Source organism: Condylura cristata, unplaced genomic scaffold, assembly GCF_000260355.1.
Source record: "Condylura cristata isolate star-nosed mole 26May11 unplaced genomic scaffold, ConCri1.0 scaffold00010, whole genome shotgun sequence".
In the NCBI taxonomy this organism is placed as follows: domain Eukaryota; kingdom Metazoa; phylum Chordata; class Mammalia; order Eulipotyphla; family Talpidae; genus Condylura; species Condylura cristata.
In genome coordinates this window covers 29,577,858-29,599,209 of record NW_004567111.1, presented here as the reverse complement: position 1 = coordinate 29,599,209, position 21,352 = coordinate 29,577,858, and the positions used below count along the sequence as shown (strand labels likewise).

The window sequence follows — 21,352 nt, the reverse complement described above, 5'->3', positions numbered from 1 at the left end:
AATATGGCTCTTCAGAAAGTTATCAAATCAGTTATCAAATCAAACATTAGTTTCTGCCGGTCTGAAATGTAAACACTATTTTTGTTGTTAGAGGTCTACCATTACCTTAGCAACACACCTTATATGAATTAATTCATTTATAGCACTACCTTTGGATACATATTTGACGCAGCTCTGCCTGGGGAAAATGGGAAAGTGCAACATCAAAAAGTAATTTTCTGCTAGTTAATTACTTTCTAATTAAAAACTATACCTAAAATTGAATCTCTGCGCTGTTTTAACTCTGAGTCTGACTAGAAGTAGGAACAGATTTTAGAAATAAAGCCATCCTGCAAAAATAAATCCAAGTTAAGAGACACTCTACAAAATAAGCAGGATTCTTCGAAGTATGAAGGTCATGAAAGGTCAAGAAGTGTCACTGATTGTAGAAGACTAAGGAAACATGGCAAACTAAATGCAAGGAGCAACTCTGCAATGGATCCTTAATCATAGAGGACAGTGGAAAATCTGGTAAAATCTGAATGTATGTCACTTAATGAGTACTGTACCAATATGAAATTTGTGGTTTTAATAGTTGTACTAGGTAGATAAGATATTGAGAGATTAGGCGAACAGTATAGAATTCTTTTTTCAGCTCTTACATAAATCTAATTTCAAAATGGAGTTCTTTTAAAAAACTAAGTTGAAACAGACATGAAAATTCTTCTACCAAAAAAAAAAAAAAAAATACAAGAGGCCCATGGGATTACAACTGAGACAGAAAAAGGCACAATATGATGTAAAAATAAACTATTATATTATTTAAAAAAATAATTCCAAGAGCAAGAAAAACAGATTACCTCTTTTAAAAAATGTAATTTAAATAAAGAGTAAATGTCGTATTTTTGGCTGCAATAAATACACATGGACTGGATAAAAGGGAGGTAAGTTAAGAAACTACTCTTAAGAAAAATATGAGTCTAGAAGAGGCAGTGTTAGGTAGCACGCAGGTAACAATTTCATTCAAAACCTACAGATCAGGCATCCCTTGGAATTTTCTATACAAAGCTTACAATTCCTTCCACTTTAATTCCAAATCCAATGTCTTCATTCTCCCAGCAATTACTCAAAATCTTTTCACAAGTGTCTTGTATTCCTATAACTCCAGAGAACCATCCATGCACCTTGCCACCCAATCCTTGGCTTCCCTGCCAACAGCAATCTTCAATCCCTCCATTTTCCTGACCACAGCTGGCCCTCCTCATTATGTACAAACTATTCCGCCTCTGGTGTCATCATAATCTCCATGATCATGTTCTCCAACCTCAATCTTCTATCCTTCCACTTCTCCTGTTCCCACACCATTTCTGATGTGACCTTGGTAAAGCCTTTAGTTTCTGAATTCCCTATATATTCTCTCTGAATGAAAGCTAATTTTGTGATTCATCACTTCCAGCAACATTCTTGGAAAAGCCTACCATTCATTGCTCCGACTCCCATCCTCTAAGGTAGTTACTTCAAACTTTCCATTTTCTAGGAGTCTTGAAACTGCCACTTCTACCTATCATTTTTAATGAGCAAATTTCAATTTTATCTGTGAAAAGAAAGCTATCATTCCATTTCTCATTTCCTATATAACCAATCTATTTGCCCACTAATTTTTCTGCTCTAATTCTTGCAGCTATGCAAAGAATACCCATTCATTTATGCTCTTGATACTCTTCTCTCTCCTCTACACCAAAAAAAAAAAAAAAGTGTATTACACATCCATTATCTTTTTTCTTACTTTCACTTAATTATTCTTGATTGGGTATCAACGTATAAACATGCTAGTTCTAAATGGATTATTGGGATAAGGAAAAAGCCTGGCTTTCCTTTATGCATGATTTTCTTTCACCTTTACAGGTTACTTTTCACAGAGTCTTTTTAAACAGTGCATCAACCATAATGGGTTACTTTTCAGGTATTTGTTAAATGAGATGTGAGAAAAGTTTCAAATAGAATTTGTTAATATGACTTTGGACAAACATGTAAAATCAGGTTAATTTTCTCCAAGACAGAGCAAGAACTAGAAATAAAAAGTTCCCAGTCTACAGGAGTAACAGAAATAAGGTCTAACGCCAGGCAGTGGCACAGGCAAAATTGGACAAGCAAAAAACCCATTTTCAGGGAATCCTTGCAGAAGCGCAACACCTCAAACAGGGTCAATATGGGGAAGTTCTGTCCAGTGGTACCTGCTCCAGAGCTAATGTATCACTCTTACCCAGACTTCACTTAGCAGAAGCTCTGACTTTGTGTGGCACTTGTCCATCCAGAGGATTAAAGGAATACACCTTGCATGAGGATATTAAATGGAGTAGAGAAGGCCTGGGCCTAGAATCCAGGTCAATAGTATGTACTTGAATCAGCAGCTGAAAAGGTACTGCAAGAGATTTTTACTATAAATTGAATGAAGTGAGAAGTTTCCAGAAATCAAGAAATACCAGGTAAAAATGTTATTTTCAAATATTTTCATCCATGGATATGGATTTTATAAGACAGGATGCTCACTAAATTTACATCAAGTTAAGAGGGGGCAGTTAACACCATGGAGAGTCAGATTAAATTTTAAATGATTGACTAGTTGGAGACTTAAGTGAATATATACATGTAGCAAGTTGCTGAAGATGGGCAAGTGCAAAGTAACTCACTACAGACAGGAAGGCATGACTGGAGTCAGAAAGTTCAATTAGAAAACCAGTATCATTAGGGATCAATACACTCATATGGATCAATAATCAGAGCATCAGAAGCACAATAACAGAAAACCAAACACGAATTCTTTAGTCAACTGCAGTTACCTTGTTTTGATAGCTTATCAAGTTTCATGGGTCAAAGTGAATGTAGTTATTCCTGCTAATGTTCTGTTTTGCTAACATTTTATCATTATAGCCACAAACCAGGTAAACATCGTAAGAGACCACAATGATGTCACTATACTTCTGAGACTTCAGAGTTCAACATCTTATAAAAGTCTTACCCATTTTGCTTCTCAAAGTATAATTCAGTCCTTAAACAACAAGAGAATTCATCTTCCATACCACACAATGCCAAAAAGTCTCACTGATCTCTGTCCTTACTAAGGTTAAGTCTATATTACCATGATCTGTTCGGGGCCAAAAAGTAGACGATTTTATGATCTCATTCCAGGTTATTATACATTTTCAAAGAGTGCAGATGACATGAAACTTACCTAGCTCTACAACTGATTATTTCTTAGATTAAGCAAAATTTTAAAAACCTGGAGCCTAGAACTTTATTACCTTTTTTTAATATTCCTTATGTCTCTATGTATTTATATTTCTAATACTACATAAATATATAGCACTATATAGCCTGGCTTCATTTCATCCATTTTTACTATGCACCTATACAAATTTATATAACTTTCTTTTACATAAAAGCAATCACAAAGTGTTTTTTTGTTTATTTTACCAAAAGTGGGGTTGTCACAATCTTCACTCAACCCCATTAAAATGACATTCTACATAAGAAAACATTTATGCATCATAGATCCAACAAGGGATCCAAAATCTAAAAGTAACTGATATAATTCAACAAGAAGAAAAATAACCCAATCAAAAAGTGTATAGAAATGTGAAAGTTCTCCAAAGAAGACATACACATGGCCAAGAGGCATGTGAAAACAATGTTCATCACTTTTTATCAAGGAAAACAAATCAAAACCACAAGGAGTTGCCATCTCACACGTTACAACAGCCTGTATCAAAAGACCAGAAGCAATTGTGGTGATGGTGTCAAGAAAAAACTTTCAGACACTGTTGGTGGCAATATAAATTGGTCCAGCCCATATGAAAGTTAGCATGGAGGTTTTACAAAATATGAAAAATAGATCCATCACAATCCAGTAGTTCTACTAGTATCTACCTGATAATGCAAAACACTAATTAAAGGAAATCAATGTATGACAATAGACAACCTGTGAAAACAACCCAAGTGCCCAAGGGTAGATGAATAAATTAAGAAGGTTTGGTGTATATACATATACACAATGGAATACCTCAGAACTATAAAAAAGGGAAAAAAATTAAATCTTGCTGTTTGAGTTAACATAGGTGAAACTGCCAAGAGAAGTCAGGAGAAAAATATTGGGAGATATCACTCATCTTCAGGTTATTAAAAACGACAACAAAGAAATAGACAAAAGCCCTGAAGTTTGACTGAGAACTGACACTACCAACAAGAAGAAAAGGTTGGCGGGAGAGGTTATAACAAGGGGGAGAGGGCTGGAGGGAGGGGACCCAATGGACACTGTGAAGGATTGCTGACCTTGGTGGTGGGCATGGTGTGAGAGAACACATTTCTAGAGGTGTGAACCTATACCTCTCAAACAAAAAGTTGTAAATCAACGTTGTAAATCAACGTTAGCTCAACAAACAATTTCAAAAAATTCAACAAGAATTTAATAGGCACTTCTATAAAGAAGACACACAGATAGCCAACAAGCACATGAAAAAAATGTTCATCACTCATTATCAAGGAATACAAATCACAGATCATTAGCAAGACAGCAGCCCCAAAACAACTTTTACCAGACAGACAATGCTCAAAAAGTTTATGACCACTCTAAAAGGTGCTTAAACAAAAAGTGTAATCTCTAAATGATACTTAATTTCCATTACCCTGATACCAGTTTCAAGAAATAACACGGGGGAAAAAAACAGTTATCACTTTTCTTTCACATACTATAAATTTTAGTAAAATTGACAAGAAATGCAATGAATATGAGGAGCTGTACAGCTCTAATTTATTATGGAATATAATCTTGCTGGAACTGCAAGCTTATGCATAAGTACCTAAAATCACCAACAACTGTTATGTAATTCAGTAGATAAAAACATTGTTACTGATAAACAGTGTTTCACTCATTTGCTTTTCAAGTTTTCTAAACAAATAGCCATTTCTAATATCAATAAATTATATGAAGGATAAAAGTCATTTTATTTAATACAAAGGATGACTTTTCTAGAGAAGAAAATAAAACTTGAGCAAAAACCTTCACAGCTTGGAAGGAATGTACCTCAACATTTTCTAACTGGTAAATGCTATACTTTATGGTAACATAGTGTCCTTTTAAAATTATTCACTTTAACCATTTTACTGGTTCAACAAACTCCTACAAGGCAAAACCTACTACTCCAAAATAATTCATTTTCTCGTTTACTTGAACCTGGCATTAATTCTTCACACCTGAATCAACTTGACAATTGCTTTGAACGACTTCCTCCTCTATACTCCTGCACCTCCTCCACCTTCAAGGAAAAATAGTTTTGGTTTTTCTACCCATTTTTAACATCAAAGTTGTTGAATTGTACGCATGCTTTACTTATTTTGAACATTAATCTCTACCAGACATGTAGTTTGTAATTATTCTCACCACTCCATATGTTTTTCATTTGTTGACTTCTTTTGCTACACAGAAGCTGTTTAATTTGAAGTTTACTTGCTTATTTTGCTTTTGTTGTTTGTGCTTTTGTTATCATACCCAAGAAGTCATTGTCAAAGCAGGTGTCAAGGAGCGGTTCCCTCTGTGTTTTCTAGTAAGAGTTTATCGTTGTAGGATTTACATTTAAATCTTTAGTCAATTTAAATTAAGAATCATCCCACACCTCTGACAATAGTTATCAAAATGAGAAGGAAAATCCAGTGCTGCTAAGGAATTGTCAATTGGTACAGTCATTATAAACAACAAAAGTAGGAAGGGTCCTCAAAAAATTACAAGTAGAACTACATGTTATCCAGCAATTCCATTTGTGGATGTTTGTGTGTGTGTGTATAACTATAATAACAAAGGCACAAAAACAGTATGTCTGTTGAGACATGTATATATAACAAAACTGTTGCATGTAATAGTGTGTACAATATCTTGAGTATATGTACATACAGTCATAAATACTCTTTAGTCATAATAAAGAAATCATGCTATTCTATGCAACACGAATGGATCTTACAGACATTATGCTAACTGACATAAGTCAGACAAAGAAAAATACTACAAAATAAAGGTACCAAACAGAAACAATACATTGGTGGTTGCAAGAGACCAGGGGACAGAGACAAAGAGGAAAGTGGTCAGAGGATACAAATTTGCAGATCTAAGATGTATCAGGACCAGGAATGTAATTTTTACAAAAGGTAACTGTAGTTAAAAAATACTGTATTGTACATTTACAAGTTATTAAGAAAGTGTATGTTAAAATTTCTCACCACAGGCAGAAATAAAAGTAACTACGTGAGGTGATATACGTATAACTAACCTCATTACATCATTAACTTCTCAGTGTCTGAAATCACCACAATGGTCTACGTTAAACTTACACAATATCTATTGTATAAGCAGATCAGTAACAATTTGATTCTCAATAAAGTGGGGAAAAGAAAATGAATCCAGTGTCTTGTTTGCTTAAATTCAGCACCTTTGAGAGAACTTGAGTTTAACTACTCTTCTGCAGAAGACACAGCAAAGTATTAGAATAGAAAGGATGCCTACAACATGAGATGGTTCCAATCCCCCAGGGCAATTTTTTAGAACCAAAGGGGATAAAGAAAAGAAGAGGACCCAAAGTGAACACTCAGAGAGAACAGGGTAGAATTGAAGAAAAAAAAAAGAAACCTGGAAAATCAGTTGGTAAGAACTGGCCAGAGGGGGCACTCCTTGGTGGTGCAATGGGTTAAAGCACAGCACTAGGAAGTGAGCTGAGCCGCAGCCATTTTAACAGTTCAATCCCTGACCAGAAAGGAATAGTGTGGCAGACCACCTGTCTTGCCCGCTGCTACACTCAGCAGTGTACTTTGTCAATCTGCTTATTCTGCTCCCCACTCTGGTGAATCCTCTCACCACCACCCGACACCTGTGGTCTGTATCCCAGTTCTGTATGCATAAATAAATATTTAATTTAAAAAATAAAAGAATTTATCAAAGACAAAGAAAACTCAAAACAATGAAAAGTGTCATCATACCCAAAGTTAAAAGAAAAGCAAACCATCGATGTTACTTGACACAAACAGGATCTGACCATTAGAAGAACGCTATTTACACCTGACAAGCAAACAAACATCTGGAATAAAATAACAATTACAATCTACTCCTAGAAATAGTGAAATCTCATCTTTTTTAAGAGGACAGGTTCTAAAGAAAGAGAAAGTATGGGAAATAGGGCAGAGGACACATTAGTTTCCCGTGCACAGAATGTGGGTCTTAGGACACACCCAGTCTGGGCCGCTTAGAGGCAGTACACATAAAAAAGAAGCTCCAGCAGAGGAACAGACTCATAGAAGATGGGGGCAGAAGGTCAGACAAAGGAAATGGCACCAGTGACAAGGCGGTTTTAAATGAAACTGGGGGGGGGGAGGGGAGCGGGGCGGGGGTGGAATGAGGAGACCAGGAAAATCCCACAGGAGCAAGTAATCAGCATTTGTAACCAGCACCTCTGACAGGCAAAGTGATCTCACAAAGATGTCCAATTGTATAGCAATTGGGACTCTGCAGACAAAAAACAAGGAGCCAACTGAAAAAGGAGATTATTTTTGACTACCTTTCTCCAGAGGAAGGCAATAGATGATACAGAAGCACAAGTCAGATTCTAAGTAAGTATGAGGTGGACTTGATGCAACTGACATGAAGGATAGAAAGTTTCTTGCTAAAGCAAGGCAAATGGGACTTCAGTGCTACAAAAGCAAGGAATTAGACACTACCAACATGAACTCGGAAGAGGACTGTTCCCAACATTTCTGATGAAAGTCCAGGGTAACACCTATGTCAGCATTGTGAAGCCTACAGAAACCAGTTTAAATCAACCTGGGCTTCTGACATACACAACTATAGGACAATACATTGCTGTTGCAAGTAGAAAAATCCACACCAAGTGTTGCATCTGCCATAAAAAACTCTCTACCCTACCAACGCCAAGTAATAAATATCCTAGGTCCTCAAGTGGGTCGCGTTTTTCCTCCCCTCTCCCCTCTTTAGCCCAGGATGAGCAAGAGACAAGCAAGGTGGGGACATAGAAGATGCCATTCACAGCTTCAACAAACAACCCCTACTAGAGAATCTAAATGGAGCAGACTTGCAAGTAGGGAGAGGAGAAACCTTCTTTGGAATGAAAATTGTATGAAACTAGGGTTTTCATTACGTAAAAGCAAACCGAAAGGTTTATGACCTGCCTGACACTTTATCCAGAGACAGAAAAATAAGCTCTCAGAGCGGGTTGAAAAAGGCACTGACTGGGACTAATAGTCACTTTCAGCTTGTGCCTACCTTGCTCACCTCATTCAAAAAACAAAAACCAGTTACATTAATCTACAAAGTAGCCACTTAAATTTAACTTGAAGAAATGAAATATGTAAAGCAAAATATGATTCAATGTAATGCCTATCAAAAACACATTGATATTTTTCATAGAAATAAATCATACAAATTACAACTACCAAAGAGCATGAGTAGCCAAAAGGAAAAAAAAAAAAAAATCCTGAGAATAAAAGTCTAAAATTCCCTGACTTCAACTGTTACAGGGTAGCCCAGAGTAGACCTGGGCTGCCTGTCTATGGGACCTCATCCATGCACACAAAATGTAATTTTCTGCAGGCACACATAGAAAGGGTAGACAAAAACGAGAAAGGAAAAGGAAACAACCCAGGGAAAAAGAGAGGGATACAAAGTAGCTGGAATACTTTACCAGCCCGCTAACTTGGAGATGGAGTCCCAAAGTAAGGCTACTAGCCCCCAGTCACACAGTCTGAGAGCAGTTGCTCCACAGAGAGAGAACCGTTACCTCTCTATAGTGACAGTTGGAAAACCGCCTACTGTTTATCCCCCAAAGTCCCAGAATGCCTGTTTAGCTCTGCCCTTAGGTCCTCACAGTTGTCTCCTTCTAATTGCTGGGAGTTGTAGTTTTCCAATCACTGGAGTAGTGGGTGGAATCCAGAAAGCTGGAGTAGGGGGTAGAATCCACAAGATTCTGCAGAGTTCTTTTAGGACATCCTTCCCCTTAACACAACCTATACCACAAAGTGACAGTAATTAACATAGGATCATATAAGGAATAAAAACAGCCATATGGATCAGTGGAACAGAACTTAAGAGCCCAGAAATAAAAATGCACACATTATGAACAAGCAATTTATGGCAAAGAGCAAAAGTGTACAATGCAGCAAAGAAAGCCTCTTCAATAAATGTTACCAGGAAATCTAGACAACCACATGTTCAAGAATGAAATAGACCATGATCTGCAATCACAGCACAAAGAGTAATTCCAAAGGAATCAGACCTGCATGTTAAGACCTAAAGCCAAAAATCACAAACAGCAGATAATATGCTCCTTGACACTGTCCTTAATGATAACCTGTGAGGATCTGACTCCAATGGCAATGAAATAAGAGCAAAAAAGAAAACAGGGGAGGGTCTACACTCACTAAAAAGCTCCAGCACTGAACTACTGAATTACCAACACCAAAAAAAAAAAAAAAATACACTACTGAATCAATAAAGGTATTTGTAGTCATTCATCCAACAAGGAATTAAAATCCAAGGTCTGGCCCTCCCGGGTGGCGCAGCGGGTTAAAGCACAGCACTGAGAATCTAGAGCCGCTTCCGCATGAGTTCGATTCCCGCCTGCCCCGGAGGTGACCACATGGCGTGGCAGACCTCTCCTGACCAGCCCGCTGCTCCCCTCAGCAGTGTACTTCGTCGATCTGCCTGTTCTGTTCCCCACTCTGTCTCTGGTGAAGCCTCTCACCGCCCCTGAGCCTCTGGCCTGTACCCCAGTTCTGTATGCACAAATAAATAAATCTTTAAAAAAAAAAAAAAAATCCAAGGTCTACAAGAAATCATGCAACTCAACAATAAGAAAACAAATATCCAATCAAAAACTGGGCAAAAAAGTTACACACTTCTCTCAAGAAGACAGATGGCCAACAACACATGAAAAGATGTTCATCATCTATTATTAGGGAAATGCAAATCCAAACAGTGAGGTGTCACCTCAACCTGTGAGAATGGCTATTACCCAAAACAAGAAACAGCAAGTGTTGCAAGGGATGTGGAGAGAAGGGAACCTCTGCACAGTTAGTGGGAATATAAATTGGCGCATTATGGAAAACGGTACGCAGACCCCATATGATCCAGTTAACCTGAAGGATATGAGAACACTTTCAAAGAGATATGTGCAAGTCCATGCTTACTGCAGCATTATTACAGTTAGCAAAGTTGTAAACAATACAAGTGCCTTTTAAAACATGATTGGATAAAGATGTGGTATAAAATCACAATACTATTCAGCTATAAAAGGTGAGATCTTGCCACTGGCGGTAATATGGATGGACCTTGAGTGTCTTATGCTAAGTAAAATAAGTCAAATGGCAGGAGTGAAATCCTACAGTGCTTCTTTCTCTGTGGAAGGGAGAGAAACAAAACTTATGAACAAATGAAAAGCTCTTAGAAGAATAAAATAGCTGAAGAGAAAAAAGTAGGGAAATGGAAAAGGGGATCAAATGCTTTATAATCCTATTTTTTTAAACATGTTATAACTTATGTAAACCTGCATTGCTTCAATCAAAGAAAATTTTAAGAAATGAAAGTTATATGTACAAGTTTGTTCACACCACTATTTTACGTATCAAAGATTCACAGAAAAACCAACATGGATTTTTCAGGAAAATTCTATTTTTACCAATGGAGAAAGCCCTTAAGAAGAAGTGTAAGTAAAAAAGTAATCACTTTTCTTTTTAAAAAAGCCCAGTGAAACTATTACCGAGAGACCAAGTAAATCAATTTCCTAAATAAAAGTGAAATGCATACAAATGTTGAAGTAGCACACTGTACTTTGCATTCATTAAGTAATCAAGTGAGCACACTCTCAAAGGACTGTCTTAAGAGTGAAAAGAGGTGTTCTTCAAAACAAAGTTTTTCACCTCATGTTAAATTAAATACTTTTGATGACATTTTTAAATGAGATTTTAAAATTACACAAAATGATAAAACAAAGGACCTAAAGGCAAATTTTACATGGCCTGGAACTTCTGTAGGTGCAAATGCCAAAGGTAAAAATGGCAGACTATTAAATACTGTTTCCTCATAAAATTTTTCATTACTAAAAATACTGGCAAGGTGCAAGCCAAAAATCAAACACAACCTAAATCTAGTATCTCTCCACAGACATAAAAACAGCTTTAAATTTGTCAAAAATGTGGTTCCCCTAAAAAGTCTCACTCCACATTTCAAAAAGGACAAAGACCCTTTTCAACTTCAAAATCATCAGCAGGTTTTCCCTGCAGTGCATTGTAATATGGTCAAGGAATCAGACAGGGAAGTTAAGAACAATTCCTTATTTCTTTCTAAAAAATGCCTTAGTTATAACAAAATTATTTATTAGCAAATCAGTCAGTCCTGTGAAAACAACAATTTCTTTATACTCAAGGTAAAGTGATTTGATTGCAAAAGGTCTTCTGCTGGCAGGGAGACCTACTTAAGCTTTAACAAGTGATATGGCCTAGTTAAATGTGATGTCTGTAATCACTTCAAAAACCTCAATATCCATCTGGACTGTGCATACTATTAAAATTAAATTCTCACCCTTTTCCCGGGGAAGAGTTACAAAATACTTCTTAAGCTATCGTGTCCAGAACAGAATATGCTAAACCATAATATATTCAAAACTCTCTAGATTAGTGGTACTTTTAATGGCTTAAGGCAGTAAAATTCCATACAGTCAAGTCAGTAGCCTGCTCACCCTCCTTACCCAGATGGTACCAGCAGTTCTGATGGGAAAGAAAAAAACTTTTTCTGAACAAGGAAGTCCACAAGCGAACCTAAAAATTCCTATTCCAGAATCTGTTGGAGAGTTAGGTAAGTAGTTCCATAAACATACATGGAAGAGAAAAGAGAGTGAAGGGTATCTTACTTGTTAGTTCTGAGAAGGTGGTCTTTACATAAGCCTCATCATAGATGCAAGGCCACTGATAAAAAGTTCTTGGTTCTAGGCTGAAATTATGCAAACTCATAACAAGAGTTAATGATGACCAAAAACTAAGGCTCTCATAACAAGAAACATTTTATTAAAAAAATAAAAATTCTTACCATCATCTTTTCAAAAAGTTCTAAGACTTCTTTCTCCGACAATGGCTTTGGAATATTTTGCATGGTCTCTAAAGAGCAATCACTGTTCGCAAAGACAGTCTTCAGGTTGGAAAGTGGAGGTCTCTCCTTCTTGCTCCCTGGAATTCTTATGCTGGCAAATCTGTCCAGCTACAAAGATAAAATGGAAAGATTAAAAGGCTCATATCTAAGCATTTCTTCAACAACATGAATCTAATTCCCAAAATGAAAAATAAAACAAAAAGTTCCATCACTTTATCAGTGTGATTTCACCACGGAACATTTAGCACTGGTTTCTCTAAAACTAAAAAAATATGAAAATTGAGTGTTTCCAACAACTATCTACCTAGAAAAAAAGAGAAACTATCTTAAACTTTTCTTCCAACTTTAAAGTTATAGAACTGAGAATCTAATGACAAGGTTACCTTAACAGATGAGCAAATTAAGCAGTATTAGAAAGGTGACTTCACTAAATAGCCATCAAACTCTGTGCCCCCAGTGCTGTCATGTAATGTCCTTTCATAATGCTTAATCACGCTCATGGGTGAAAGGGACGACCATGATTCAGGAATGTTTACAATTCTACTTTAATCTCCATAGTTTACTGGCCTCATAGTCACATACATTTTCTTTTTTTTTTTTTTTTAAGATTTATTTATTTGTGCATACAGAACTGGGGTACAGGCCAGAGGCTCAGGGCAGTGAGAGGATTCACCAGAGACAGAATGGGGAATAGAACAGGCAGATTGAGAAAGTACACTGCTGAGGGGGGCAGTGAGAGGGTCAGGAGAGGTCTGCCACGCCATGTGGTCACCTCCGGGGCAGGCGGGAATCGAACTCATGCGGAAGCGGCTTTAGATTCTCAGTGCTGTCCTTTAACCCACTGCGCCACCAAGGAGGGCCAGACACATACATTTTCATTTACAAATTGGTCTGAATTTCACAACCAACTATAGAGAAGGGTGGTTACAACTTCACAAAAATTTGGGGCTTTTCTGAAGCTGGATTTGTCTTACAATGGGTTTTCTTCTACAACCAGTAAAGCTAGTTCACTAATATTTCAAAGTGAACAGATACTGATTTTGCAAAGATAATTTCATTTCATTCACTGAAAATTGCTTGAACAGATCTCAGATCTGTTCATTACAGAACCCAGATTTATACCAAGTTTCAAGTAGTAACGATCAAAAAGGCAAAAAAAATTAAAGTATTAATAGAAGTCTACTTCTGATTCATTTCTGTGAATTACTTAGCATAACATGCAATTATTAAGCCTCTCAGTTTCTTAGTCACACTATCCACATATAAAAATGCTCAAAAACCACATGAGCTAGAGATATAACGGTCAAAGCACATATGCAAGATTTCTAACAACATAGAACTTTCTATTGAATAGAGCTAGTATCTCATTAAAGAAATGACATTTAAAATTATCAATTTAAAAAGATATTAAGTCACAGTACAAATAATTCACTTTACTAAAGAAGTAGGCTTTCCTCAAATGATGTGTAAAGGTAATAATGTTTATCTTTCAAAATAGGCCTTTAAATTCACTATGACTACAGTTTAGGAAAAATATTATGCATTGAACTCACAAGAGCTAACATGACCTAGACATCAAAGCACCAGAATATGGTGGTTTCTGGCAGGATTCTAATTCATTGATGACATCACTGTTTCATCCTAAACCAAACCCAGCCAGACAGCCCACAAAAACCATAGCTACTGCTATTTCAACCCATCAGGAAACTAATAACAACACACATACACACACACGCACACACGCACGCGCCTGTCAAACTATGGACCAGGAATGGCAACCTGCTGAATCCTGTTTATCCTTAATAAACAGCTGGAGAAGTTAAAGATACAGAAAAACTAGTAAAATTTCTCAGAAACTACTGACAGCTGCCTAGGTGCTGTCACAAGAAGTTGGAATTCCAAGGAGCATAGGGCAAAAGGCCCAGCCAAGCAGCAAGTCTGCACCCACCTCCCAACGCTTTCCTTCAAATGGTCACCAATTTCGGGGGGGGGGGGTAGATGGGGGGGGTAGATGGTGGGGGGCCAGCACCCAGTGGCTGAAGCAAGGCAAGAAAGCTCTGCAAGATTTCCTGAGGCATGAGAGGCCTCTCCAGAGACCAAGCAGCTGCTCTCCAAAGATTGATTTGGCTTCCAAAGGCATCCAGGATGCTACCATCTGAAGACTGGTGCCAGATACCAGGTCAGAGAAAGAAGTTTGAAGAAGCAAACCAGAAATAGAGCTAAAAGCAAAAAGAATTCCACTATTAACCCTGAAAAAGAGTATCAGGACTTTAAAACAGAAAAAGATATACCACTCTTTTGAAATCTAATAGTTCAGTTATAGAAATAAAACAGACTGCCAGAAACCTCGGGTGTGCTCTGAGCCAACTCCAAAGATAACTGACACCACGGATGAGCTAAAGCAAACTAGAGCCACACTTAAGCCAAACGGGGCTCATATTTACTCAGTCCCCAATTGGAGTAGCCTGATTAAGAAGGTCATGCCCTTTCTTAGAAGCAATTATTATTTACTTTAATTTCTACTTTAAATAAAATAAAATGTCCACCATATAGTCAAATATTGCTAGACACACAAAGACGAGCATTTGACCCATAATTAAAAGAAACAGACCTAGAGCTAGCCCAGTTGATGAAGTTATCTGATAATTTAAAATAAAATTTATGAAAACACTAAAAGTGTTACTTAGCATGAACACCATCAGCGAGATGGGGAATTTCATGGAAAGTCATGGAAACTTTCATGGAAAGTCATGGAAACTTTTTTAAAAATAAAGAGATACAGTAAGAGAAAGGACCAGAAATACAAAAATCACTGAAAGGGTTTTTTAAAATAACTGAATGTTGCTGAGAAGAACTAATAAATCTATATACAGAACAACACAGAATATTCAAAACACAGAATGGAAAAGAAGAGAAAAGAACAAAGCAACCAGTATCTGTAATATATCATAAAATATTTTAACACAAGTGTAATTGAGGATGAGAAACAGAAGAACGGAGCAGAAATCTGATTTCAGGAAATAATTACTGAGCTAACGGATAAACATCAATTCATAGAAACAGCTCAGTAAACTCCAAGAATAAATGCCAAAAACAGAAAGCCCACATTTGGGCACATTATTGTCAAAGTGCTGAATATTAACAAGAAAGAGCCAACCATGACAGTGCAGCTAGAGAAATAAAAAGTCACTGAAGAAAAATTATACAAATGAAATAAAATACAAACTCATTTTGCACCAGAAACAATGGTACGAGACAACAATGGGTAACATTTTCAAGTACTGGAAGGAAAAAAAAAAAACCTGTTATCCTGGGGTTCTATAGCCACTGAAAATACCTTTCATAAATAAAAGCAAAATATATTTCAAACAGTCAAAAGCTGAGAGAATGTATCTCCAGCAGACCTATACTACAAAAAGTGTCAAAAAGTTCTTCAGATTGAAAAGAAATGAGAACAGATGGACTCCCAGATCTACAAAAAAAAGATGAAAAGAACATGGGTATGCTACTCTATTAGATGCCAGTGCTACATGGATAAATGAGCTAAATCAACCTTAATTAACTAACAAACAAGTTTTGAAGTACCCAAACAGGTTAGTATACAGTTGTATAGAAAACGTAGCAGCAGGAATATATAAAGGAGTATCAAACTCAATAACATAAGCCCAACCCACTTTGGAATAAGCAGGAGCCTAAATTGCCTCTATGCAAATATATATTCAAAAGTTACTGTACCCATGTATGTTAATGCCCCAATTCTTGTTATTGTTTAAAAAAAAAAAAAAGACAACTGAAAAAATTTCAAGTAGTTGGTCTAGTTTCTGCTTTCTGAGTCACTATTTCATTGCTGTTACTTCTATACAGTTAAAAATAATTGTTGAGTGCAAGAAACGATGCTTACTACTCTTGACTCACCACAAAAATTATAGCTTAATTAATATGCTAAACTTATAATGTAGTGTAATTAAGAAAAACATCATTAATACAACATCAATATTACAAATGTAAACATGTCAATAAACTAGAATAGTAAGCTTAAGCAAGTCATAAACTAATTTATAAATTTATAACCTAGTGGTTCCTTCAGTGGTACAAGATATCCAAAATATGTAGTTTTCACCAAGAATCAAACCCTGAAATAAGAATTTCTAGAAGTCATAAAATAATAGCCACTAATCTATAGTAAGTTCCTTTTATATGTTACTAAGCACTGTGCTAGGAGCGTGAATCAAGAGGACTGCATTTATTTAATCTTTACAATTAGGAATCTGCTTGGCCAAATAACAAAGGACAAGCTCCAACACACTTCTATACATAAAATTTACAGTGTTTATCTTACAGAATAGCATGAAAAATATAAATCTCATGTTTTTTTAGAAATAGAACTCCGTTTCTATCAATAAACAGTATCACAATTTGTACAATAGTAAAATTAACACCACTCCCCTTGTGCTTAAAACCTATACTCTGGCAGAAGGCTAGATTTAATCCCAATGGAAAAACAAACATGCACATTATCACAAAGGTACCTAAAGTGGAATTAGGAAGAGTTAGCACAGATTTATAATTTCTAAATTTACAGAGGTCCAAATATAGTATCATGAGATACAAAAAGATCAATGTTTCATTATTTCAATACAATGTTTTTATTTATTTCCCTCCATGAAAAGACAAACAAAGTAAGAAACATAAAGGAAAAATAGATGCAATCCGCCCTCCTATACTGGAGTGGTAAATTTGATGTGTGCAATACCTCAGGCTTAAAGCAACAATCATTCCCAGGAATGTGATGCCCTGCTGGGCACTACAGGTACCTTCCACATAATCTGGACACTATTATATAGCCATGTGCACAGTGAATTTTGTAACATTTAAAATGATTTTTCCAAAGGCTATGTGGCTGTTCCTTAAGTGTAAAATCACTCCTGACTTAACCTTCATGGGTAAATTAAGACACGTTGGCAAATTAAACATTCAATTTGCTTAACAGCAAGGCACAATAGAAGATGAAAGCAAACTTTAAAATTATTTTCACACATAAATACACAAAGGAAATCATCATACTGCCTGTAGGTTGGTTGATATTTTGCGTGCTGGCAAACTGACTGTAGAGATCTGTTTCGCCAGGTGTGTGCTTGCATAGTACTTTTAATTTTACATAAAATGCTCTTCAAATTGAGCTAGAAACACAACCCAAGTAAGTGAGGTACACAACTTGTCTTTGTTGAAGAAGTGGTTAAACTAGAAAGACTGAGGGAATTATATTATAATGCTATTTAGAGGGGATATCCAACACTTAATTAATATGGCTTCAGCTGTGTCTGGGATGTACCAAAGTTTTATAAATTAATATCACTTATCTTCAGGGGAAGTGAAATGAGCACCCTACTGAGCATTATCTCACACTGATAATCAGTAATGACAGTTTAAGTAAAATTAATTACACCAAATTACTAAAAATAAAAAAAAACTACCTGGATTTTGAGCTATAGTATAACACTAACAGTGAAAAACTGTTTTAAAAACTAACAGAGCAGTAATATTTAATATAAAAGATAATGTGATCATTCGTCATCTGACAACTTGAAAAGCGTGAAAACTATGTGTGACCATAACATACTTCCTTAGAACCCAAAAGGAAGTAGGCATTTTCATACAATCAAGGAGAATTATTAAGCAAATAAATGTTCATTGTAATTTTCTATGGGAATGCATTCCTGAAGTCCAGGGAAAATTTTTTCTGTCAATTTTATGTGTAAACTTCTAACAGGAGGAAGCAAACACCTAACCGCTAAAAATATTTGGCTTCTTAGTTAGCTGTATTATTAAACCAGCAACTAGTTGATGAAAAACATGGCTTCGGAATCTCAGTACTGAATCCTGTCCATTCTCAAGTGTGTTATATCAACTTAAAACTACTTAAGTCTTCCATGATACTACTTACTACAGCAAGTGTAACTTTTTTTTCTATTTCTTTAATATTACATCGTTGTACATTTTTATACTAGTTTGATTTCTCCTCTCAGGTATAATCCCCATAAAATTACCACCACCAAGATACCTGTGAACCATCAACATAGTCTCTTGTGCTCTTCCCTCCTGTTTTGATCCCTCACCTTCCCCATCTGAATGTCCTGCTAAATGTCTCAGATTTATAGTTTGCCTACTAGTTTTGTCTGTTTTTGTTTTTCTGATCCCTTGTTTGGTCCCCCTATCTTGCTTTTGTAAGTGAAACCAATATTTTTATTTTTCCTTCCTTATTTAACTGATCATAAACCCTTCTAGCTCTACTCATGTTGCTGCAAACAGCATGAGTTATTCTTTTTTGACTGCTAAATATTCCTCTATTGTGTATATAAACACCTCATCTTCTTCATCCAGTCATCAGCAAGTTGTTAAAAGGAAATCCAACTACTTCTCACCTCTTACCTTTTGAACTTAGAGACCTAAAATGCCTTAGCTGACCACTCTATCAAGGTAGTACATTTGCCCACATCACTCCACATTCTCTGGCACAGCACAGAGAATGTCTTCTTTTCATGTCTTATGACAATGAAAACCTTTCTTTCACTTAGTTTGTTACTGTAGATTCCTTCTCACTAAAATAGAAGAGCGAGGCTAGATGAACCATGAACTATCTTCACCACTACATGAGGATCCTGAATCAACAATAGCGAACCGTGGAAAAAAAACATGTCATGTGATGCCCAAGATAAGATAGATTACAGACATTACAACTTTTGTCTTGCTCCCTCTGTAATCACTCTCTATGCTATGCCAGCTGCCAGATCATGAGACCACTCAAGTATATTAGGGAGAAATTCCATGTGGCAAAAAAATGAGTTCAAGAAGCTAGAGAAACAAGGAAGCATCTTGTCAATAACATTGTTTAAGTGAGCCACCTTGGAAACCATAGGGGGCCTTTAGGCATCTATAGTTTTCCTGGAACTTATGAAACCCAAACCAGAGCCACCCAGCTGAGCAAATTCCTAACCTACAGTAACAGAAGGAGGACACAGATGTTTGCTGTTTTAAGTCACAAAGTTTTGGGGAGTAAGTTGATACACAGGTAACTATTCCCGTCACTGTTTTGTGTTCAGCCTATAGCACAACAGCTGGCAGGTAGTTAGCTGTCCATTAGTACCTGTTAAGAATATGCATAAATGAACAATTACTGGGGGTTAAATAAATAAAATGTAGTACCATCCCTGCAGTTATTTACCACTTGAGGAGAAAATATATAATTATAAATTAAGGTCATATATTTTAAGTGCCCTCAAGAACATCATAACCCAAGTTAATCAGCAAGAGACTTGGAAAGAGTAATTAACTCTGAAGGAACCCCATGAGGCTGCTAAGAGAATTACAGAAGGTAGTATATGTTACAGCTAAAAAGTCGGCTTGCCTGTTTTATGGACATTATTGAAATGCTGGTGACATCACTGTCAGAAAGAAATATTTAGGGGTAAGGAATCGATCAGCATTTCAGGCATGATAAGCTACCATCCTAGTCATAGGCCACAATCTTATCACCCAGAAACAATTCCCATCAACTAACTATTGTAACTTCAATATTATTAAATAATATAAATGAGCCTTTCTGGCTCTAATTTGTATCTTACTGAAAATTCATTAAAATTCCTGAAAGAATTTTTTAATGAACTTTTCCCTACAATCCTCCAAAAATGTAATTACCTATGTATAATAATTTGTTTGCAGTCAGTTTATATGGTATTTAACATTAAAATGTTTCCAAACATACAATTTATTCTCTCAAAGTTGAAGCTGTTTGAAAATAAGTCATCACATGCAGTATATTTTAGTCAACTGCTCTGTTCTGTACTACCCAGTAGAGATGCCAGCAAGGGAAGAATCAAGACTTCAGAACAACAAATATCAGTTTGCCATTCTGAAGTGAGCTATCCTATATGGGGATTCTCCAGCCCAATCAAAGCTACACAAGAGTTGATTCTGATCTCATGAAAGACCTCAAACCAGAACCATCCTACTTCCAAATTTCTAGCCCATGAAAACTGAAATGTTAACTTTTATTATTGTTTTACACCAAGTCTTGTGAGCAACTGATGATTAGCACAGAGCTCCTTTATAGTCTAAATGCCGGAATATATATAATTACAAAGAAAAACAAAATTAGGTTATAATATTTAAAAATATGCTTTAATATAGTAATATATTCCTATTCGTTAATTAGCAAAAGATACAAGCAAGTCTAATTTCAACAATGTTGAATGTAAGTCATTTTGAAATATTTTTAATAACCATGTGTTTTGAAAAGATGATTTTTATGCTCTTATCATCTCAGGTCAAAAATACCAGGTGTGTGGATGCCTATCTCATATTTTTAAAAAAATACCAAATGCAAGTTCAAGAATATCATGAATTCTACCACAGAACTCTTAGTGGTCCGCAGGCCCCAGGTTAAGAACCCCCTATGGCACAGTAACAGAAATAGTGATGCAAAAGAAGAAAGTAACTCCAGTTCGAACGCCTTCAATCAATCAGTGGGAGGGACTAGAAGACCTACAGTTGAGAACAACAAGGAGAAATGCAACAAATACTAAAAAGACCTGGAAGCTTTTGAAGGAAGAAACCACCAGGAAAGTAAAGTTTTCAAAGAACGTCTATGTTTTTATTAGAACAAGAAGGAAAGCAAACATTCAAAGATGACAGGCTTCGAGTTCCAAAGGGCAAAGTAGGAGGGTTTGGGAAGGCTGGAGTTGCTACAAGATAATGTTAGATTAGAAAAATAAATAGACCTTCATAGGGCGAGGGGTATCTATATGCTTACTGATGATTAATTACTACCTCAGGCCAGTAGAAAAGTGATTTCAGTTGTTTAATAAAAACAAGCAAAAAGAATTCATGTGGAATGTATTTTCTTAGCTCTCTTTTCTGTTTTTTCTCCTAGTACCCTACTTCAGGCCACCTAGGACAATGCTACAACCTCTTAACTCCCCTCCTACATCTCCATCTTCAACCCCTTACAACTCTGAACTAATTTCTGCTGACATCATATTGCTCTTACTAATAGGCAAATCCAATCATTTCCCTCACTTCCATATATACTCAGATGATGATATTCAAATATATCTCCCATGGCGCAAACGTCCATTTTCAGTGTGAGTTCTCTAAAAAATCTCTTCACTCTACCGCCCTTAT

At 36.2% G+C, this 21,352-nt stretch overlaps 1 protein-coding gene across 4 annotated transcripts in view; it reads right to left on the bottom strand.

The window, feature by feature from the left end:
* DIAPH3 (diaphanous-related formin 3) overlaps positions 1-21,352 on the bottom strand; it is a 442,990-nt gene that overhangs the window by 382,091 nt on the left and 39,547 nt on the right. For 3 of the 4 annotated variants that reach the window (XM_004680109.2, XM_004680110.2, XM_004680111.2), the window contains one exon: positions 12,113-12,280. The exons of the other annotated variant lie outside the window; for it this stretch is intronic. In XM_004680109.2, the coding sequence (XP_004680166.1) occupies positions 12,113-12,280 (168 nt within the window). The remainder of the gene's footprint in view (positions 1-12,112; positions 12,281-21,352) is intronic. 4 annotated transcript variants of the gene reach the window in all.